The 22,500-nt window shown below is 59.6% G+C and overlaps 2 protein-coding genes across 2 annotated transcripts in view; one reads left to right on the top strand and one right to left on the bottom strand.

Annotated features, from left to right (window-relative positions):
- mdp1 (magnesium dependent phosphatase 1) overlaps positions 1-7,325 on the top strand; it is a 14,551-nt gene extending 7,226 nt beyond the window's left edge. Inside the window, exons 5-7 of the mRNA XM_067976856.1 lie at positions 88-195; positions 6,129-6,214; positions 7,089-7,325. Of these exons, the coding sequence (XP_067832957.1) occupies positions 88-195; positions 6,129-6,214; positions 7,089-7,183 (289 nt within the window). The 3' untranslated portion in view covers positions 7,184-7,325. The remainder of the gene's footprint in view (positions 1-87; positions 196-6,128; positions 6,215-7,088) is intronic.
- Positions 7,326-13,788: 6,463 nt separating this feature from the next.
- tm9sf1 (transmembrane 9 superfamily member 1) lies at positions 13,789-18,708 on the bottom strand. Its single transcript, XM_067976858.1, has 4 exons — positions 18,485-18,708; positions 17,848-18,121; positions 16,092-16,491; positions 13,789-15,137 (listed from the first exon to the last, which is right to left on the bottom strand). Exons 1-3 carry the CDS (start codon positions 18,657-18,659, stop codon positions 16,098-16,100), a joined length of 843 nt encoding a protein of 280 aa, XP_067832959.1. The 5' UTR covers positions 18,660-18,708; the 3' UTR covers positions 13,789-15,137; positions 16,092-16,097.
- Between the last annotated feature and the right edge of the window lie 3,792 nt (positions 18,709-22,500).

The following is a 22,500-nucleotide window of genomic DNA, read 5'->3' as shown; positions in this document are numbered from 1 at the left end:
GCGCGGGGACGGGGCCGAGTTGTCTCTGGACGAATGAACCGTCACGGTTAATGTCGGTCTCTCTCTCTCTCTCCCTTTCCCATCAAGCACTGGTGAAGTCGCCGGGGCCAATCAGCTTCTCAGTCTCTTGAAGCTCGAGCAATACTTCGTTCAGAAAGAGATCTACCCGGGCTCAAAGGTCACGCACTTCGAAAGGTCAGTAATCGTCTTATTTTTTTGGAAATGTCCCGATTGCTCTGGTCCCTCGCCGGTTGGGCGGGGGGGGGGCGTCTCGGTCGCCCTCCGGTACCTCGCTGTTTGGGCTCGTGTGAACCCGAGGCGGGAAATTCGACCATGGGGTGCGTGACGGCTGAGCCTCTCCTCCCTGCCCTCCATTCACAGTGCGTCTGGACAGTGATCAGGAAATAGGAACCCTGGCTGGGTTCCACCCCGCCCACCCAGGGGGTACTGAGGCCAATTGTAGCCCCGCCCACCCCACCCCCCCCCCCGGGCTGGGATCAGCTAAATCGACACACACCTGGGAGGGCGGGATCGATCCTGGGCCCTTCCTGCTCTCTGTGAGGGGCCTCTGCTACTCACCCTGGGTACAGTCCTTCCCAGGCCACATGTCAGCCCAGACAACGAACGGCGGCAGGGTACTTCGACCGTGGGGGGCATCACAGGCGAGCCCGACACCCTGCTCGCACGCAGCGAGGCCCCAGCAGGAGGGGAGGGAGGTATCGACCGGACACTCACCCCGTCTCTCTTGGGTGGGTCGCGGAACCCTCTTTCCCCTCTCCATCTGTCTCTCTCCCTGTCTGTCTGTGTTTTTCTCTCTCTCCCTCTCTGTGTCTCCTCCTGTCTCTCTCTCTCTCTGTGTCTCTCTCTCCCTCTCACTCTGTGTCTCTCTCTCCCTCTCACTGTGTCTCTCCCTCTCACTCTGTGTCTCTCTCTCCCTCTCACTCTGTGTCTCTCTCTCCCTCTCACTCTGTGTCTCTCTCTCCCTCTCACTCTGTGTCTCTCTCTCCCTCTCACTCTGTGTCTCTCTCTCCCTCTCACTCTGTCTCTCTCTCCCTCTCACTCTGTGTCTCTCTCTCCTCTCACTCTGTGTCTCTCTCTCTCCCTCTCACTCTGTGTCTCTCTTTCCCTCTCACTCTGTGTCTCTCTCTCCCTCTCACTCTGTGTCTCTCTCTCCCTCTCACTCTGTGTCTCTCTCTCCCTCTCACTCTGTGTCTCTCTCTCCCTCTCACTCTGTGTCTCTCTCTCTCCCTCTCACTCTGTGTCTCTCTCTCACTCACTCTGTGTCTCTCTCTCTCACTCTGTGTCTCTCTCTCCCTCTCACTCTGTGTCTCTCTCTCCCTCTCACTCTGTCTCTCTTTCCCTCTCACTCTGTCTCTCTTTCCCTCTCACTCTGTCTCTCTTTCCCTCTCACTCTGTCTCTCTTTCCCTCTCACTCTGTCTCCCGTTCCCTCGCCCACCCTCTCTTGCTTCCCCCTCGCTCCGTCTCACTCTCTCTCTCCCTCCTTCCCTCTCGCTCCGTGTCTCTCTCTCTCTCCCTCCCTCCTCCCGGTCTCTCGTTCCCTCGCCCCCTCTCTCGCTCCGCCTCACTGTCTCTCTCTCTCTTCCTCCCTCCCGGTCTCTCATTCCCTCGCCCACCTCTCTCGCTCCCCCTCTCGCTCCGTCTCACTCTCTCCTTCCCTCCAGGTCTCTTGTTCCCCTCTCTCGCTCCCCCTCTCTCGCTCCCCCTCTCTCGCTCCCCCTCTCTCGCTCCCCCTCTCTCGCTCCCCCTCTCTCGCTCCCCCTCTCCCTCCGTCTCTCTCTCTCTCTCTCCCCCCCTCTCTCTCTCTCCCCCCCCCTCTCTCGCTCCCCCCCCTCTCTCGCTCCCCCCCTCTCTCGCTCCCCCCCTCTCTCGCTCCCCCCCTCTCGTTCTGTCTCTCTCTCTCCCTCCCTCCCAGTCTCTCATTCCCTCGCTCCCCCTCTCTCGCTCCCCCTCCCTCGCTCCCGGTCTCTCATTCCCTCGCCCCCTCTCTCTCGCTCCGTCTCACTCTCTCTCTCTCTCCCTCCCTCCCGGTCTCTCATTCCCTCGCTCCCCCTCTCTCGCTCCCCCTCTCTCGCTCCCCCTCTCTCGCTCCCCCTCTCTCGCTCCCCCTCTCTCGCTCCCCCTCTCTCGCTCCCCCTCTCTCGCTCCCCCTCCCCTCGCTCCCGGTCTCTCATTCCCTCGCCCCCTCTCTCTCGCTCCGTCTCACTCTCTCTCTCTCTCTCCCTCCCTCCCGGTCTCTCGTTCCCTCGCCTCCTCTCTCTCGCTCCGTCTCACTCTCTCTCTCTCTCTCTCTCTCTCCCTCCTCCCGGTCTCTCCCTCCCTCGCCGCCTCCTCTCTCTCTCTCTCTCCCTCCCTCCCGGTCTCTCGTTCCCTCGCCCCCTCTCTCTCGCTCCGTCTCACTCTCTCTCTCTCTCTCTCTCTCTCTCGCTCCCTCCCGGTCTCTCGTTCCCATCGCCCCCTCTCTCTCGCCCCCTCTCTCTCTCTCTCTCTCTCTCTCTCCCTCCCTCCCGGTCACTCGTTCCCTCGCCCCCCTCTCTCTCGCTCCGTCTCACTCTCTCTCTCTCTCTCCCTCCCTCCCGGTCACTCGTTCCCTCGCCCCCTCTCTCTCGCCCCCTCTCTCTCTCTCTCTCTCTCTCCCTCCCTCCCGGTCACTCGTTCCCTCGCCCCCTCTCTCTCGCTCCGTCTCACTCACTCTCTCTCTCTCTCTCTCTCTCCCTCCCTCCTGGTCTCTCATTCCCTCGCTCTCTCTCCCTCCCTCCCGGTCTCTCGTTCCCTCGCCCCCTCTCTCTCGCTCCGTCTCACTCTGTCTCTCTCTCTCCCTCCCTCCCGGTCTCCGGTTCCCTCGCCCCCTCTCTCTCTCGCTCCGTCTCACTCTCTCTCTCTCCCTCCTTCCCGGTCTCTCGTTCCCTCGCGCCCTCTCTCTCGCTCCGTCTCACTCTCCTCTCCCTCCCTCCCTCCCGGTCTCTCGTTCCCTCGCCCCCTCTCTCTCTCGCTCCGTCTCACTCTCTCTCTCTCCTCCTTCCCGGTCTCTCGTTCCCTTCGCGCCCTCTCTCTCGCTCCGTCTCTCTCTCTCCCTCCCTCCCGGTCTCTCTCTCTCCCTCCCTCCCGGTCTCTCATTCCCCTCGCCCCCTCTCTCTCGCTCCGTCTCTCTCTCTCCCTCCCTCCCGGTCTCTCTCTCTCCCTCCCTCCCGGTCTCTCGTTCCCTCGCCCCCTCTCTCTCGCTCCGTCTCTCTCTCTCCCTCCCTCCCGGTCTCTCATTCCCTCGCCCCCTCTCTCTCGCTCCGTCTCACTCTCTCTCCCTCCCTCCCGGTCTCTCATTCCCTCGCCCCCTCTCTCTCGCTCCGTCTCTCTCTCTCCCTCCCTCCCGGTCTCTCTCTCTCCCTCCCTCCCGGTCTCTCGTTCCCTCGCCCCCTCTCTCGCTCCGTCTCACTCTCTCTCTCTCTCTCCCTCCCTCCCGGTCTCTCGTTCCCTCACCCCCTCTCTCTCGCTCCGTCTCTCTCTCTCTCTCTCACTCGCTCCCTCCCTCCCGGTCTCTCGTTCCCTCGCCCCCTCTCTCTCGCTCCGTCTCACTCTCTCTCTCTCCCTCCTTCCCGGTCTCTCGTTCCCTCGCCCCCTCTCTCTCGCTCCGTCTCACTCTGTCTCTCTCCCTCCCTCCTGGTCTCTCGTTCCCTCGCCCCCTCTCTCTCTCTCCGCCTCACTCTGTCTCTCTCTCTCTCCCCCTCGCCCCCTCTCTCTCGCTCCGTCTCACTCGGTCTCTCTCTCTCCCTCCCTCCCGGTCTCCGGTTCCCTCGCCCCCTCTCTCTCTCTCCGCCTCACTCTGTCTCTCTCTCTCTCCCCCTCGCCCCCTCTCTCTCGCTCCGTCTCACTCTGTCTCTCTCTCTCCCTCCGTCTCACTCTGTCTCTCTCTCTCCCTCCGTCTCACTCTGTCTCTCTCTCTCGCTCCGTCTCACTCTGTCTCTCTCTCTCTCGCTCCGTCTCACTCTGTCTCTCTCTCTCTCGCTCCGTCTCACTCTGTCTCTCTCTCTCGCTCCGTCTCACTCTGTCTCTCTCTCTCGCTCCGTCTCACTCTGTCTCTCTCTCTCGCTCCGTCTCACTCTGTCTCTCTCTCTCTCGCTCCGTCTCACTCTGTCTCTCTCTCTCGCTCCGTCTCACTCTGTCTCTCTCTCTCTCGCTCCGTCTCACTCTGTCTCTCTCTCTCGCTCCGTCTCACTCTGTCTCTCTCTCTCGCTCCGTCTCACTCTGTCTCTCTCTCTCGCTCCGTCTCACTCTGTCACTCTCTCTCTCTCCCCCCCCCTCGCCTCCTCTCTTTCACTCTGTCTCTCTCTCTCCCTCCCTCCCGGTCTCTGGTTCCCTTGCCCCCTCTCTCTCGCTCCGCCTCACTCTGTCTCTCTCTCTCTCTCTCTCTCTCTCCCCCCCTCGCCCTCTCTCCCTCTCTCTCTCCCCCCCTCGCCCCCTCTCTCTCACTCTGTCTCTGTCTCTCTCTCTCTCCCCCCCTCGCCCCCTCTCTCTCACTCTGTCTCTCTCTCTCTCTCTCCCCCCCGCCCCCCCTCGCCCTCTCTCTCTCTCCCTCTCCCCCCCTCGCCCCCTCTCTCTCACTCTGTCTCTGTCTCTCTCTCTCTCCCCCCCTCGCCCCCTCTCTCTTACTCTGTCTCTCTCTCTCTCTCTCTCCCCCCCCTCGCCCCCTCTCTCTCGCTCAGCCTCACTCTGTCTCTCTCTCTCTCCCTCTCTCCCCCCCTCGCCCTCTCTCTCTCTCCCTCCCTCTCTCTCCCCCCCTCGCCCCCTCTCTCTCGCTCCGCCTCACTCTGTCTCTCTCTCTCTCTCTCTCTCCCCCCCTCGCCCTCTCTCCCTCTCTCTCTCTCTCTCCCCCCCTCTCTCTCACTCTGTCTCTCTCTCTCTCTCTCTCCCCCCCTCGCCCCCTCTCTCTCGCTCCGCCTCACTCTCCCCCTCTCTCTCTCTCTCTCTCTCTCCCCCCCTCGCCCTCTCTCCCTCTCTCTCTCTCTCCCCCCTCGCCCTCTCTCTCTCTCTCCCCCCCTCGCCCCCTCTCTCTCTCTCTCTCCCCCTCCCTCCCGGTCTCTGGTTCCCTCGCCCCCTCTCTCTCGCTCCGCCTCACTCTGTCTCTCTCTCTCTCTCCCCCCCTCGTCCTCTCTCCCTCTCTCTCTCTCCCCCCCTCGCCCTCTCTCTCCCTCTCTCTCTCCCCCCCTCGCCCTCTCTCTCCCTCTCTCTCTCTCCCTCTCTCTCCCCCCCCCTCGCCCTCTCTCTCTCTCCCTCTCTCTCTCTCCCTCTCTCTCCCCCCCCTCGCCCTCTCTCTCCCTCTCTCTCTCTCCCTCTCTCTCCCCCCCTCGCCCTCTCTCTCTCTCCCCCCCTCTCCCACCCTCTCTCTCTCTCTCCCCCCCTCGCCCTCTCTCTCTCTCTCCCCCCCTCGCCCTCTCTCTCTCTCTCCCCCCCTCGCCCTCTCTCTCTCTCTCCCTCTCCCCCCCTCGCCCTCTCCCCCCCTCGCCCTCTCTCTCCCTCTCTCTCTCTCCCTCTCTCTCTCTCCCTCTCTCTCTCTCCCTCTCTCTCTCCCCCTCGTCCTCTCTCTCTCTCTCTCTCTCTCCCCCCCTCGCCCTCCCTCTCCCCCCCCTCGCCCTCCCTCTCCCCCCCTCGCCCTCCCTCTCCCTCCTTCTCTCTCTCTCTCCCCCCCTCGCCCTCTCTCTCCCTCTCTCTCTCTCCATCTCTCTCCTCCCCTCGCCCCCTCTCTCTCTCCCCCCCCCCCTCGCCCTCTCTCTCTCTCCCCCCCTCGCCCCCTCTCTCTCACTCTCTCTCTCTCTCCCCCCCTCGCCCCCTCTCTCTCACTCTCTCTCTCTCCCCCCCTCGCCCCCTCTCTCTCACTCTCTCTCTCTCCCCCCCTCGCCCCCTCTCTCTCACTCTCTCTCTCTCCCCCCCTCGCCCCCTCTCTCTCACTCTCTCTCTCTCTCCCCCCCTCGCCCCCTCTCTCTCACTCTCTCTCTCTCCCCCCCTCTCTCTCTCACTCTCTCTCTCTCCCCCCCCTCTCTCTCCCCCCCTCTCTCTCTGACTCTCTCTCTCTCCCCCCCTCTCTCTCACTCTGACTCTCTCTCTCTCTCTCCCTCAGGATCAAGCATGCTACTGGGATCCAGTACTCTGACATGATTTTCTTTGATGACGAACGTCGGAACATTGTGGATGTTGGTAAATTAGGTAAGGAGGCGCTTTCCCCTCTGACCCCTGACCCCAGGACGTGTCTCCCGACTCGGACCTGCTGTCTGCTTCCTCCCTCCCTCCATTGCCTCTCTCGACGCTCCCAGTCTCCCCACCCTTTGATTGTGCACCCCTTCGCTGGCGGTCGGGTCGGGTCGGTGGGGGGGTTCCCTCCCAGATTTCCTGGACCCCATCCCACCATTTCCACAGCACCCCCTTTCCCAGATTTCCCACCTGGCCCTCCATCTCTGTCTGTCTGTCTGTCTGTCTCTCTTCCTCTCTCTGTCTCCCTCTCTCTGTCTTTCTCTGCCTCTCTCTCTCTCCCTCCCTCTCTGTCTCTCCCTCTCTGTCTCTCTCTCCTCTCTCTGTCTCTCTCTCCTCTCTCTGTCTCTCTCTCACCTCTCTCTGGCTCTCTCTCACCTCTCTCTGGCTCTCTCTCACCTCTCTCTGGCTCTCTCTCACCTCTCTCTGGCTCTCTCTCACCTCTCTCTGGCTCTCTCTCACCTCTCTCTGGCTCTCTCTCACCTCTCTCTGTGTCTCTCTCTATCCCCCCTCTCTCTCTGTCAGTCTGTCTATCTCTCTCTCTATCCCCCCCTCTCTCTCCCTCTCTCGCTCTGTCTTTCTCTGTCTGCCTCTCTGTCTCTTTCTCTCTCTCTATCCCCCCTCCCTCTCTGTCTCTCTCTCCCTCTCTCTGTCTCGCGCTCTCTCTATCCCCCCCTCTCTCTCTCCGGCTCTCTGTCTTTCTCCCTCTGTCTGTCTGTCTGTCTCTCTGTCTGTCTCTCTCCCCTCTCGCTCGGTGTGTGTCTGTGTGTGGTGTCAACATCCCTTCTCCCCACCCTGCCTCTCACCTCTCTCGACTCTCCATCTTCCCCAGGTGTTGTCTGTATCCTGGTCTCTAACGGAATGACAGTGGAGCTCCTGAAGGACGGCCTGGAAAAATTTGAACAGCTGCGGAAGTCCCGGAGCTGAGAGCCGGAGTCCCTTCAGTCTGCAATGTACCAAAAGTTATGAATTTTATACGGTATTTAAAGTACGTACCAGATGTAGGAGTCATGGCTTTTTTTAACCCTTATGTACAAGTATGAAAAACATTTGGAACTTCTCTTCCTGATTTGTTATTGTTGCTTTGGTGGTTTTTTTATCGATGTGCCTTTAAGGAGGATGTGCTGGAGGGGTCGTGACCCCTTCCCAGGTCCCCAGAGGGCGTCAGACCCCACTGACCCCTCCGAGCCCCCCCATCAGAGAGAGAGAGAAAGGAGGCATCGTTCCCCCCCTCCGTCTGGGACGGGATTTGACCCCCAGGCCCCTGAGGGTGAAAGGTCAGCGTTTGACCTTACCAGTTCCCAGTCGGTGCCTCACTTAAAGTGACCGGCGGGCAGCGGTTTGCCTGTCGATGTGGCAGCCTGGCGTTTCGAGGCCGCATCCAGTGACGGTGCACTTCCAACCCGAGGGCCGGGTGCCCCTCTTCCATCCACTGCCCCACCGCCGGATGCAGGGTGGCCGTGCAACCGTGGGAGGCATCGATCAGGAGGTCTGGTGCCTGTTGGGGGCTCCGGCAGCAATGGGAAGCCGAGTGGGTCTCCTCGTCTCGGAGTCAGAAGGTCGTGGGTTTGATTCCCCACTCCAGAGACTCGAGCCCCGTAATCCAGGGCCGACACTCCCGCCGCACTGTCGGAGGGTCAGTACTGAGGGAGCGCCGGAGGGTCAGTACTGAGGGAGCGCCGGAGGGTCGGTACTGAGGGAGCGTCGCACTGTCGGAGGGTCGGTACTGAGGGAGCGCCGCACTGTCGGAGGGGCGGTACTGAGGGAGCGCCGCACTGTCGGAGGGTCGGTACTGAGGGAGCGCCGCACTGTCGGAGGGGCGGTACTGAGGGAGCGCCGCACTGTCGGAGGGTCGGTACTGAGGGAGCGCCGCACTGTCGGAGGGTCGGTACTGAGGGAGCGCCGCACTGTCGGAGGGGCGGTACTGAGGGAGCGCCGCACTGTCGGAGGGGCGGTACTGAGGGAGCGCCGCACTGTCGGAGGGGCGGTACTGAGGGAGCGCCGCACTGTCGGAGGGGCGGTACTGAGGGAGCGCCGCACTGTCGGAGGGGCGGTACTGAGGGAGCGCCGCACTGTCGGAGGGGCGGTACTGAGGGAGCGCCGCACTGTCGGAGGGGCGGTACTGAGGGAGCGCCGCACTGTCGGAGGGTCGGTACTGAGGGAGCGCCGCACTGTCGGAGGGGCCAGTACTGAGGGAGCGCCGCACTGTCGGAGGGTCGGTACTGAGGGAGCGCCGCACTGTCGGAGGGGCGGTACTGAGGGAGCGCCGCACTGTCGGAGGGGCGGTACTGAGGGAGCGCCGCACTGTCGGAGGGGCGGTACTGAGGGAGCGCCGCACTGTCGGAGGGGCAGTACTGAGGGAGCGCCGCACTGTCGGAGGGTCGGTACTGAGGGATCGCCGCACTGTCGGAGGGGCGGTACTGAGGGAGCGCCGCACTGTCGGAGGGTCGGTACTGAGGGAGTGCTGGAGGGTCGGTACTGGGGGAGCGCCGCACCGTCGGAGGGTCGGTACTGAGGGAGCGCCGCACTGTCGGAGGGTCAGTACTGAGGGAGTGCTGGAGGGTCGGTACTGGGGGAGCGCCGCACTGTCGGAGGGTCGGTACTGAGGGAGCGCCGCACTGTCGGAGGGTCGGTACTGAGGGAGCGCCGCACTGTCGGAGGGTCAGTACTGAGGGAGCGCCGCACTGTCGGAGGGTCAGTACTGAGGGAACGCCGCACTTTCGGATGAGACGTTATACCGAGGGCCCCGTCTGCCCCTCTCAGACGGACGTAAAAGATCCCACGGCCACTATCGGAAGAAGAGTAGGAGGGGGGAGTTCTCCCCGGTGTCCTGGGGCCGATATTTATCCCTCAAACCAACATCACTGAAAAAAACAGATGATCTGATCATTTAGTGCTGTTTGTGGGATCTTGCTGTGCGCAAATCAGCTGCAGTGTTTCCTACATGACAACAGTGACTACACTTCAGAAAGTACTTCAGTGGCTGTGAAGGGCAATGAGACGGCCTGAAATAAATGCAAGTTCCTTTGAAATGGATTTGTCATTTTATCCGTGTCTGGAGAAAGAGAGAGTACAGATTCACAGCTCAAATTAACGGACAGACTCACAAACCCCAGCGGACAGCAGGTCAGTACCCTTACATCGTGTGCAGCAATTTGTGACACAAGACCACAGTGTTACAGTGAGGGGTGTGGGATATATCAGTGTGTTACAGTGAGGGGTGTGGGATATATCAGAGTGTTACAGTGAGGGGTGTGGGATATATCAGAGTGTTACAGTGAGGGGTGTGGGGTATATCAGAGTGTTACAGTGAGGGGTGTGGGATATATCAGAGTGTTACAGTGAGGGGTGTGGGATATATCAGAGTGTTACAGTGAGGGGTGTGGGATATATCAGAGTGTTACAGTGAGGGGTGTGGGATATATCAGAGTGTCACGGTGAGGGGTGTGGGATATATCAGAATGTCACGGTGAGGGGTGTGGGATATATCAGTGTTACGGTGAGGGGTGTGGGGTATATCAGTGTTGGGGTGTGGGGTATATCAGTGTTACGGTGAGGGGTGTGGGGTATATCAGTGTTACGGTGAGGGGTGTGGGGTATATCCGAGTGTTACGGTGAAGAAATGTCTCCTATCTCGGTTCTAAATGGCATACCCCGTATCCTGAGACTGTGACCCCTGGTTCTGGACTCCCCAGCCATCGGGAACATCCTCCCTGCATCTCGTCTGTCGAGTCCTGTTAGAATTTTATATGTTTCGATGAGATCACCTCTCATTCTTCTAAACTCTAGTGAATATAGGCCTAGTCGACCCAATCTCTCCTCATACGTCAGTCCTGCCATCCCAGGAATCAGTCTGGTAAACCTTCGTTGCACTCCCTCCATGGCAAGGACATCCTTCCTCAGATAAGGAGACCAAAACTGCACATCATACTCCAGATGTGGTCTCACTGAGGCCCTGTATAACTGCGGTAAGACATCCCTGTTCCTGTACTCAAATCCTCTTGCAATGAAGGCCAACATACCATTCGCCTTCCTAACTGCTTGCTGCACCTGAATGCTCGCTTTCAGCGACTGGTGTACAAGGACACCCAGGTCTCGTTGCACCTCCCCTTTTCCCAATCTATCACCATTCAGATAATAATCTGCCTTTCTGTTTTTACAACCAAAGTGGATAACCTCACATTTATACTGCATCTGCCATGTTCTTGCCCACTCACCCAACTTGTCTAAATCACATTGGAGCCTCTTTGCATCCACCTCACAGCTCACATTCCACCCCAGCTTTGTGTCGTCTGCAAACTTGGAAATGTTACATTTAGTTCCCCCATCCAAATCATTGTGAATAGCTGGGGCCCAAGCACTGATCCCTGCAATACCCCACTAGTCACTGCCTGTCACCCAGAAAAAGACCCGTTTATTCCTACTCTCTGTTTCCTGTCTGTCAAACAATTCTCAATCCATGCCAGTGTATTCCCCCCAATCCCATGTGCTTTAATTTTGCACACTAACCTCTTGTGTGGCACCTTATCAAAGGCCTTCTGAAAATCCAAATACACCACATCCACTGGTTCTCCCCTATCTATTCTACTAGTTACATCCTCAAAAAACTCCAGTAGGTTTGTTAAGCGTGATTTCCCTTTTCACAAACCCATGCTGTCTTTGTCCAATCCCGTTAATGCCCTCCAAGTGTTCTGTTATCACATCTTTTATAATAGACTCTAGCATTTTCCCCACTACTGATGTTAAGCTAACTGGTCTGTAATTCCCTGTTTTTTCTCCCTCCTTTTTTAAATAGTGGGGTTACACTTGCTACCCTCCAATCTGTAGGAACTGTTCCAGAGTCTATAGAATTTTGGAAGATGATCACTAATGTATCCACTATTTCCAGGGCGACTTCCTTTAGTACTCTGGGATGTAGATTATCAGGTCCTGGGAATTTTTCAGCCTTTAGCCCCATTAATTTCCCTAGCACTTTTTTTTTACTAATACTGGTTTCCTTCAGTTCCTCCCTCTCACTAGACCCTTGGTTCCCCTACATTTCTGGGAGGTTATTTGTGTCCTCCTTTGTGAAGACTGAACCAAAGTATGTGTTTAATTGTTCTGCCATTTCTTTGTTCCCCATTATAATTTCCCCCATTTCTGACTGTAAGGGACCTACATTTGTCTTCACTAATCTTTTTCTTGACATATTTATAGAAGCTTTTACAGTCAGTTTTTATGTTCCCTGCTAGTTTACTCTCATACTCTATTTTTCCCCTCTTAATCAATCTCTTTGTCCTCCTTTGCTGAATTCAGAACTGCTCCCAATCCTCAGGCTTGCCGCTTTTTCTGGCAATTTTATATGTCTCCTCTTTGGATCTAATACTAACTTTAATTTCATTTATGAGCCACCTTTCCTGTTTTATTTTTGTACAGGACAGGAATGAAGAATTGTTGTAATTCCTGCACACGTTCTTTAAATATTAGCCATTGCCTATCCACCGTCATCCCTTTTAGTAAAGTTCCCCAATCTATCGTAGCCAACTCGCACCTCATACTTTCATAATTTCCTTTATTTAGATTCAGGACCCAAGTTTCGGATTCAACTATTTCACTCTCCATCTTAATGAGGAATTCTATCATGTTATGATCGCTCTTCCCTAAGGGACCCCGCACAACAAGATTGTTAATTAATCCTTTCTCATTGCACAATACTCAGTCTAGGATCGCCTGTTCTCTAGTTGGTTCCTCAACGTATTGGTCTAGAAAACCATCATGCACACACTCCAGGAATTCCTCCCCCACTGTATTATTGCTAATTTGGTTTGACCAATCTATATGTAGATTAAAGTCACCCATGATTATAGTTGTACCCTTCTTGCATGCATCTCTAATTTCCTGTTTAATGCCCTCCCCTACGTCTCCACTACTGTTTGGGGGCCTATAGACAACCCCCACCATCGTTTTCTGCCCCTTGGTGTTTCTTAGCTCCACCCATACAGATTCCACATCGTGATTTTCCGAGCCAATATCCTTCCTCACTATTGCATTGATTTCCCCCTTTACTAACAACGCTACCCCACCTCCTTTCCCTTTTTGCCTGTCCTTCCTAAATATTGAATACCCCTGGATGTTCAGTTCCCATCCTTGGTCACCCTGCAGCCATGTCTCCGTAATCGCAACCATATCATAACCGTTAATATCTATCTGCGCTGTTAATTCATCTACCTTATTGCGAATGCTCCGCGCATTAAGACACAATGCCTTTAGACTTGTCTTTTTAAGATTGCTAGTCATCTTAGTTTTATTTTGCACTATGGCCATATTTGCTTTTCGCCCTTGTTTTCTCTGCCTTCCACTATTGCTTCTTACCTTTCTGTCTTTTGTTTCCTCCTGCTCAGGTTCCCATCCCCCTGCCATTCTAGTTTAAACCTTCCCCAACAGCACTAGCAAACACCCCCGCGAGGACATCAGTCCCGGTCCTGCTCGGGTGTAACCCGTCCCACTTGTACAGGTCCCACCTTCCCCAGAACTGGTCCCAAATCCCTCCCTCCTACACCATCCCTGCAGCCATGCATTCATCTGGTCTATTCTCCTGTTCCTATACTCACTAGCACGTGGCACTGGTAGTAATCCTGAGATCACTACCTTTGAGGTCCTGCTTTTTAATTTATCTCCTAATTCCTTAAATTCACCTTGCAGGACCTCATCCCTTTTTTTAAACCTATGTCGTTGGTACCGATATGGACCACGACTACTGGCTGTTCACCCTCCCCCTGCAGCTGCTCCATGACATCCTTGACCCTAGCACCAGGGAGGCAACATACCATCCTGGAGTCACGTTTACGGCCGCAGAAACGCCTATCTGTTCTCCTTACAATGGAACCCCCTATCACTATAGCCCTGCCACTCTTATTCCTCCCCTCCTGTGCAGCAGAGCCACCCGTGGAGCCCCGAACCTGGCTCTTGCTGCTTTCCCCTGATAAGCCATCTCCCCCAACAGTATCCAAAGCAGAATATCTGTTTGAGAGGGAGATGGCCCCAGGGGACTCCTGCTCTTCCTGCCTAGTCCATTTACTCTGTCTGGCAGTCACCCATTTCCTTTCTGCCTGCGTAATCTTTACCTGCGGTGTGACCATCTCACTGAACGTGCTATCCACGATAGTCTCAGCATCGCGGATGCTCCACAGTGAATCCACCCGCAACTCCAGCTTCGAAATACGGTTAGTCAGTAGCTGCAGCTAGACACACTTCCTGCACACATGGTCGCCAGGGACACTGGTAGTGTCCATGACTTCCCACATAGTGCAGGAGGAGCATATCACGAGGCGAGCGCGAGCTCTGCTGCCATGACTTGCCTTAGATTTACACTGTGTTCACCTCCCGCTCTCCCCTCTCGGTCTTGGACTCTCCTTTTACACCGCGCTCACCTCTCGGACTCTCCTTTTACAGAGTGTTACAGTGAGGGGTGTGGGGTATATCAGAGTTACAGCGAGGGATGTATCACATACGGTGGGAGTCTCACGACTGCAGCCCAGACAACCAGCGAGCGATCAAGAGAGAAAATAGTTTTATTATAATAAAGGACAGTGGCAAAAGAAAATAAACCCAAACTCTCTCACACACACACACACGCACACCCACACACACGAGGAGATTCCTGAACCAGCGATCGCAGAAAAAAAATAAAATCCAGATAGCTTTTAATTGGACAAAATTCCACCTTCGAATTTCGAAGTGAAGATGATATAAATCAATCGGCAACAGCAAAGGGCCGGGCCGGGCCGGACCCCGCTGTACAAAGAAGGGCCGGGCCGGGCCGGACCCCGCTGTACAAAGAAGGGCCGGGCCGGGCCGGACCCCGCTGTACAAAGAAGGGCCGGGCCGGGCCGGACCCCGCTGTACAAAGAAGGGCCGGGCCGGGCCGGACCCCGCTGTACAAAGAAGGGCCGGGCCGGGCCGGACCCCGCTGTACAAAGAAGGGCCGGGCCGGGCCGGACCCCGCTGTACAAAGAAGGGCCGGGCCGGGCCGGACCCCGCTGTACAAAGAAGGGCCGGGCCGGGCCGGACCCCGCTGTACAAAGAAGGGCCGGGCCGGGCCGGACCCCGCTGTACAAAGAAGGGCCGGGCCGGGCCGGACCCCGCTGTACAAAGAAGGGCCGGGCCGGGCCGGACCCCGCTGTACAAAGAAGGGCCGGGCCGGGCCGGACCCCGCTGTACAAAGAAGGGCCGGGCCGGGCCGGACCCCGCTGTACAAAGAAGGGCCGGGCCGGGCCGGACCCCGCTGTACAAAGAAGGGCCGGGCCGGGCCGGACCCCGCTGTACAAAGAAGGGCCGGGCCGGGCCGGACCCCGCTGTACAAAGAAGGGCCGGGCCGGGCCGGACCCCGCTGTACAAAGAAGGGCAGGGCCGGGCCGGGCCCCGCTGTACAAAGAAGGGCCGGGCCGGGCCCCGCTGTACAAAGAAGGGCCGGGCCGGGCCGGACCCCCGCTGTACAAAGAAGGGCCGGGCCGGGCCGGACCCCGCTGTACAAAGAAGGGCCGGGCCGGGCCGGACCCCGCTGTACAAAGAAGGGCCGGGCCGGGCCGGACCCCGCTGTACAAAGAAGCTCCAATCCATTATAGGTGGATTACAGTTTATAAAATTTCACAACCCTCTCATTGTTCTGATATATTTATAATGTTACATATTTTACACCGTGGGCGAGCACAGGAGGCGAGGACGCGCTGCCCACACAAGCTCGCTAAAGAAACAGGGAGACATTCCTAGTGTCGAGAATTCCAGGGCTCCGTGCAGCTGGAGGCGATCCCTTGGCCCGTGAGGCGAGACGCCCGCGGCTCGGCGACATCCTCCCCCCCGCACGCTCCGCCCCGCCGTCCCGGGTCTGCCGTCATTTTGGAATCTGCGTTGGAAAAAAAAACACAACACGTACGTGAAAGTCCGCAGGAGGTGGTCACTTGTGGGGGTGGGGGCGGACATCGGAACCCGGGGTCGGGCTGGGCCGGGAGCAGCGGGATGGACGGCCCGCCGACCGACTCGCTCGCGACCAGCCGGCCTGAACCGACTGTGCACGCGCGCGGCTGACCTCCCGTGGCATTGCTCGTGGTGCGAGGGAAGACACGCGATTCTATTGCCATTGGGGTAGGACAGGGAGGAGGGAGGGAGGGAAGGAGGAGGGTGTGACCGAGGGGGAGCGGGAAGGGGGGTGCGGGGGAAAGGGAAGGTGCGGGGAAGGGGAGAGGAGGGTGGGAAGGTGTGGCCCGGAGAGGGGAGAGAGGAGAGAGGAGGGTGCGGCCCGGGGAGGGGGGAGGGGAGAGAGGAGGGCGCGGCCCGGGGAGAGGAGGAGGACGTGGCCCGGGGTGGGGGAAGAGTGTGTCGTTTGTTCCCAGATCCCGAGAGCCATGAGGTCGTCACGTCGGCCGGGAATTTTCACACCCTCCGCCCGACGGTTAAAAACGCCGGGTTTGGTGGTGGTGGGGGCGGGGGGGGGGGGGAGGAGAGGCCGGATTTCTCACGGAAACGGCTGCTGCCGCAACATTCCACGGCCCTCGGCGTAACCGCACGCTCCCCGCAAACTAGCCCAGACCCACCCTCCCGATCCCGGCAGTGAGCGAGGGAGGGACGGGAAGATGCACACAGTCATTCCCAGGCGCGGCGGGGGTGGGGGGCACAGGAGGGCAATGACGAACCTTCACCAGCACGGAGGCCCCCTCGGGCCCGTCCCACAGAGGGGGGAGGCCGCCCAGCCCCTCGGAGGCTGTTGCACTGGAAGAAGGAGGAGGAGGCGAGGGTGCGTACGCAGTGGTCGGGGCGGGGAAGAGGCGGAGGGAGGGAGGGAGGGAGGAGGAGAAATTACCGGCGGTCAGTCCATCTTGAGGTTGACGTAGATGTAGCGGATGAACTGCAGCGAGGCGAAGAAGGAGACGGAGCCCAGCATGAGGAAGAAGACGTAGCAGGTGAGGAAGGAGTAGCCGAAGAACTCGAGGGTCTGCACTGCCCCCGACATGTTGGAACGCTTGAAGTAGTAGAAGACGGAGTAGAGGAACATGAAGGAGCCGGTGGAGCCAGTGCTGACGATCGAGCGCCACCACCAGCGGTAATCCTCGCTCGACAGCTGGAAGTAGGTCAGGGCGATGGAGATGCAGGCGCTGACGCTCAGCAGGATGGCGAAGACGATGAAGAGAATGCCGTACAACGTGTACTGCTCGCGGCCCCACATGGTGGCAAAGATGTAGTACAGCTCGACCGAGATGGCACTGCGGTGGGGAGGGGGAGAGAGAGAGAGAGAACACACACACACGAGAGAGTCAGGACGAGCACTCCAGGCAGATTCCCTCCTCCTTCCCCCTATCCGGTTAATCCCCCCACCCCCTCCTCCTCCGAGGGCTCCCGCACTTCGCTTCGGGAGGGTGGCGAGAACGGGCTCACCCGAGCGGCCCCATTCTACCACTCGCACGCGTCCGTAGAGGAAGTGACGGTGAGGTATCCCACTGGGAAACACGTGCGCTCAGTTAGCTGATCCCAGCCCCGGGGGGCGGTGAGGGGTAGAGGCGGGGGCTGCAACTGGTACCGAGCCCCACACAGAGCTGGAAGAGCCCAGGCTCTGGTGAGGCCTCACCTGGAGTACTGTGTACAGTTTTGGTCTCCTTATCTAAGGAAGGATATACTTGCCTTAGAGACGGTGCAGTGAAGGTTCACCAGATTAATTCCTGGGATGAGAGGGTTGTCCTATGAGGAGAGATTGAGTGGAATGGGCCGATACTCTCTGGAGTTTAGAAGAATGAGAGGTGATCTCATTGAAACATATAAGATTCTGAGGGGGCTTCACAGGGTAGATGCTGAGAGGCTGTTTCCCCTGGCTGGAGAGTCTAGAACCAGGGGGCATAGTCTCAGGATAAGGGGTCGGCCATTTAGGACTGAGAGGAGGAGGAATTTCTTCACTCAGAGGGTTGTGAATCTTTGGAATTCTCTACCCCAGAGGGCTGTGGATGCTCAGTCGTTGAGTATATTCAAGACTGAGATCGATGGATTTTTGGACTCGAGGGGAATGGGGATCGGGCGGGAAAGTGGAGTTGAGGTCGAAGATCAGCCATGATCTGATTGAATGGGGGAGCAGGCTCGAGGGGCCGAATGGCCGACTCCTGCTCCTATTTCTGATGTTCCATTTCCCTCAATCTGTGTTGAACAGAAAAAATATTCTGTTTTTCTATTCTTCCTACCAAAGTGAATAACCTCACATTTCCCCACATTATACTCCATCTGCCACCTTCTTGCCCACTCACCTAACCTGTCTATATCCCTTTGCAGACTCTTTGTGTCCTCCTCACAGCTTACTTTCCCACCTAGCTTTGTATAGTCAGCAAACTTGGATACATTACACTCGGTCCCTTCATCTAAGTCATTAATATAGATTGTAAATAGCTGAGGCCCAAGCACTGATCCTTGCGGCACCCCACTAGTTACAGCCTGCCAACCTGAGAATGACCCGTTTATCCCTACTCTCTGTTTTCTGTCCGTTAACCAATCCTCTATCCATGCGAATATATTACCCCCAATCCCATGAGCAACTTTGAGTTGTGGGGGCGCGGAAAGAACGAGCAGACAGCACCAACCTGAAGGGGAGGAAGCCCCCGATGGTCATGTGGACGAGCACACACTTGTACCAGGGCTGCGGGGGGATCTCCCGGGCAATGTTCTTCGTCCGGCAGGGGGCGTCGAAACCGGTGGCGCTGTTCTTGCCGAAGATGCCGCCGATGACGGTGAGCGGGAAGCCCACCAGCAGCCAGACGGTGAGCAGCAGCAGGATGGTGGTGACGGGGAGGGCCTGGGTCGAGCCGTTGGCCCAGTGAACCGTGTTGATGACGCTCCAGGTGAGGAAGAACGGAGCTGCGGAAGGAGGGAAGGAGTGAGAGAGAGAGAGAGAGAGAGAGAGACGGACAGAGCGAGGCGCCTTTCCCAGAGCGGCCGATCCGATCTCGGCGTTTCAGCCGCAAACGCGGCGTCCCGTCTGGCCCCCGAGATGAGCTTCCGGCCGGATATCGTCCCCGTCGTAAAGACCGCCGACTTCCGCCTCCGCGACATCGCCCGTCTCCGCCCCGCCTCAGCTCATCCGCTGCGGAAACCCTCGTCCCCGGCCTTTGGTACCTCCCGGCTTGACTATTCCGAAATTCCCCCTGGGGGACGACCTTTCACCCCCAGCCCCCACCCCCGCCCCGGGCAATCCCGTTATCTCCCCAGCCCCGCCGTTACCTGAGAAGAGGCTGGTGGTGAGGACAATGTTCCACACCCAGCGGTCGCCTCCGATCTTGCGGTAGAAGTTGCTGGAGATGTAGCCGGAGACGCAGCAGGTCAGGGCGTACAGCAAGATGGCCGCAGAGTTGATGGCCCCGTGGCGGTGAACGTTGAACATCCCCATCAGCGCCATGGCGATGATACCTGGACAGACCAGAAGGAACAGGGTCACCGGGGGGAACACGACTGAGGAGATGGGGGGGGGTGTGAAGAGGAGATGGGGGGGGTGAAGAGGAGATGGGGGGGGTGAAGAGGAGATGGGGGGGGTGAAGAGGAGATGGGGGGGGTGAAGAGGAGATGGGGGGGTGAAGAGGAGATGGGGGGGGTGAAGAGGAGATGTGGGGGGTGAAGAGGAGATGGGGGGGTGAAGAGGAGATGGGGGGGGTGAAGAGGAGATGGGGGGGGTGAAGAGGAGATGGGGGGGGTGAAGAGGAGATGGGGGGGTGAAGAGGAGATGGGGGGGTGAAGAGGAGATGGGGGGGGTGAAGAGGAGATGGGGGGGGTGAAGAGGAGATGGGGGGGGTGAAGAGGAGATGGGGGGGTGAAGAGGAGATGGGGGGGGTGAAGAGGAGATGGGGGGGGTGAAGAGGAGATGGGGGGGGTGAAGAGGAGATGGGGGGGGTGAAGAGGAGATGGGGGGGTGAAGAGGAGATGGGGGGGTGAAGAGGAGATGGGGGGGGTGAAGAGGAGATGGGGGGGTGAAGAGGAGATGGGGGGGGTGAAGAGGAGATGGGGGGGGTGAAGAGGAGATGGGGGGGTGAAGAGGAGATGGGGGGGGTGAAGAGGAGATGGGGGGGGTGAAGAGGAGATGGGGGGGGTGAAGAGGAGATGGGGGGGGTGAAGAGGAGATGGGGGGGTGAAGAGGAGATGGGGGGGGTGAAGAGGAGATGGGGGGGGTGAAGAGGAGATGGGGGGGTGAAGAGGAGATGGGGGGGGTGAAGAGGAGATGGGGGGGTGAAGAGGAGATGGGGGGGGTGAAGAGGAGATGGGGGGGGTGAAGAGGAGATGGGGGGGGTGAAGAGGAGATGGGGGGGGTGAAGAGGAGATGGGGGGGGTGAAGAGGAGATGGGGGGGGTGAAGAGGAGATGGGGGGGGTGAAGAGGAGATGGGGGGGTGAAGAGGAGATGGGGGGGTGAAGAGGAGATGGGGGGGGTGAAGAGGAGATGGGGGGGGTGAAGAGGAGATGGGGGGGTGAAGAGGAGATGGGGGGGGTGAAGAGGAGATGGGGGGGTGAAGAGGAGATGGGGGGGGTGAAGAGGAGATGGGGGGGGTGAAGAGGAGATGGGGGGGGTGAAGAGGAGATGGGGGGGGTGAAGAGGAGATGGGGGGGAAGAGGAGATGGGGGGGTGAAGAGGAGATGGGGGGGGTGAAGAGGAGATGGGGGGGGTGAAGAGGAGATGGGGGGGGTGAAGAGGAGATGGGGGGGGTGAAGAGGAGATGGGGGGGGTGAAGAGGAGATGGGGGGGGTGAAGAGGAGATGGGGGGGGTGAAGAGGAGATGGGGGGGTGAAGAGGAGATGGGGGGGGTGAAGAGGAGATGGGGGGGTGAAGAGGAGATGGGGGGGGTGAAGAGGAGATGGGGGGGGTGAAGAGGAGATGGGGGGGTGAAGAGGAGATGGGGGGGGGTGAAGAGGAGATGGGGGGGGTGAAGAGGAGATGGGGGGGGTGAAGAGGAGATGGGGGGGTGAAGAGGAGATGGGGGGGGTGAAGAGGAGATGGGGGGGGTGAAGAGGAGATGGGGGGGGTGAAGAGGAGATGGGGGGGGGTGAAGAGGAGATGGGGGGGGGTGAAGAGGAGATGGGGGGGGGTGAAGAGGAGATGGGGGGGGGTGAAGAGGAGATGGGGGGGGTGAAGAGGAGATGGGGGGGGTGACGAGGAGATGGGGGGGGTGACGAGGAGATGGGGGGGGTGACGAGGAGATGGGGGGGGTGAAGAGGAGATGGGGGGGGTGAAGAGGAGATGGGGGGGGTGAAGAGGAGATGGGGGGGGTGAAGAGGAGATGGGGGGGGTGAGGAGATGGGGGGGTGAAGAGGAGATGGGGGGGTGAAGAGGAGATGGGGGGTGAAGAGGAGATGGGGGGGGTGAAGAGGAGATGGGGGGGGTGAAGAGGAGATGGGGGGGGTGAAGAGGAGATGGGGGGGGTGAAGAGGAGATGGGGGGGTGAAGAGGAGATGGGGGGGGTGAAGAGGAGATGGGGGGGGTGAAGAGGAGATGGGGGGGGTGAAGAGGAGATGGGGGGGGTGAAGAGGAGATGGGGGGGGTGAAGAGGAGATGGGGGGGGTGAAGAGGAGATGGGGGGGGTGAAGAGGAGATGGGGGGGGTGAAGAGGAGATGGGGGGGGTGAAGAGGAGATGGGGGGGGGGTGAAGAGGAGATGGGGGGGGTGAAGAGGAGATGGGGGGGGTGAAGAGGAGATGGGGGGGGTGAAGAGGAGATGGGGGGGGTGAAGAGGAGATGGGGGGGGTGAAGAGGAGATGGGGGGGTGAAGAGGAGATGGGGGGGGTGAGAGGAGATGGGGGGGTGAAGAGGATGGGGGGGTGAAGAGGAGATGGGGGGGGTGAAGAGGAGATGGGGGGGTGAAGAGGAGATGGGGGGGGTGAGGAGATGGGGGGGGTGAAGAGGAGATGGGGGGGGTGAAGAGGAGATGGGGGGGGTGAGAGGTGATGGGGGGGGTGAAGAGGAGATGGGGGGGTGAAGAGGAGATGGGGGGGGTGAGAGGAGATGGGGGGGTGAAGAGGAGATGGGGGGGGTGAAGAGGAGATGGGGGGGGTGAAGAGGAGATGGGGGGGTGAAGAGGAGATGGGGGGGGGTGAGGAGATGGGGGGGTGAAGAGGAGATGGGGGGGGGTGAAGAGGAGATGGGGGGGGGTGAGGAGATGGGGGGGGTGAAGAGGAGATGGGGGGGGTGAAGAGGTGATGGGGGGGGTGATGAGGTGATGGGGGGGGTGAGAGGTGGGGGGGGGTGAAGAGGTGATGGGGGGGGTTGAGGTGATGGGGGGGGTGAGGAGATGGGGGGGGGGTTGAGGTGATGGGGGGGTGAGTGGTGATGGGGGGGGTGAGAGGTGTGGGGGGGGGGGTTGTGGTGTGGGGGGGGGTGTGGGAGTGGGGGGGGTGAAGTGGTGTGGGGGGGGTGTTGTGGAGTGGGGGGGGGGTGAGTGGTGTGGGGGGGGGTGAAGTGGTGTGGGGGGGGGGTTGAGGTGTGGGGGGGGGGTGAGGTGATGGGGGGGGTGTGAGGTGTGGGGGGGGTGATGTGGTGTGGGGGGGGGGTGGTGGTGTGGGGGGGGGGGTGGTGTGTGGGGGGGGGGGGGGTTGTGGTGTGGGGGGGGGGTTGTGGTGTGGGGGGGGGGTTGTGGTGTGGGGGGGTGAGAGGAGATGGGGGGGGGGTTGGGTGTGGGGGGGTGAGGGAGATGGGGGGGTGAAGAGGAGATGGGGGGTGAAGAGGAGATGGGGGGGTGAAGAGGAGATGGGGGGGTGAGAGGGGGGGGGTGGGGTGGGGGGGTGAAGAGGAGATGGGGGGGGTGGTGAGGAGATGGGGGGGGGTGAGGTGATGGGGGGGGGTGAGTGGTGATGGGGGGGGGGTTGAGGAGATGGGGGGGGGGTTGTGGGTGGGGGGGGGTGTGGGAGTGGGGGGGGGGGGTTGTGGAGATGGGGGGGGGTGAAGAGGAGATGGGGGGGGGTGAGAGGAGATGGGGGGGGTGAAGAGGAGATGGGGGGGGGGTGAAGAGGAGATGGGGGGGGGTGAAGAGGAGATGGGGGGGGGGGTTGAGATGGGGGGGGGTGAGAGGGATGGGGGGGGGGTGAGAGGTGATGGGGGGGGGGGGGGGGGGTGAAGAGGAGATGGGGGGGGGGTGAAGAGGAGATGGGGGGGGGGTGAAGAGGAGATGGGGGGGGGGTGAAGAGGAGATGGGGGGGGGGGTGAAGAGGAGATGGGGGGGGGGGTGAAGAGGAGATGGGGGGGGGGTGAAGAGGAGATGGGA

This window comes from Heptranchias perlo, unplaced genomic scaffold, assembly GCF_035084215.1.
Source record: "Heptranchias perlo isolate sHepPer1 unplaced genomic scaffold, sHepPer1.hap1 HAP1_SCAFFOLD_1036, whole genome shotgun sequence".
NCBI lineage: Eukaryota > Metazoa > Chordata > Chondrichthyes > Hexanchiformes > Hexanchidae > Heptranchias > Heptranchias perlo.
Note: the sequence above shows the minus strand (reverse complement) of the source record. Positions and strands in the feature narration are given on the sequence as shown.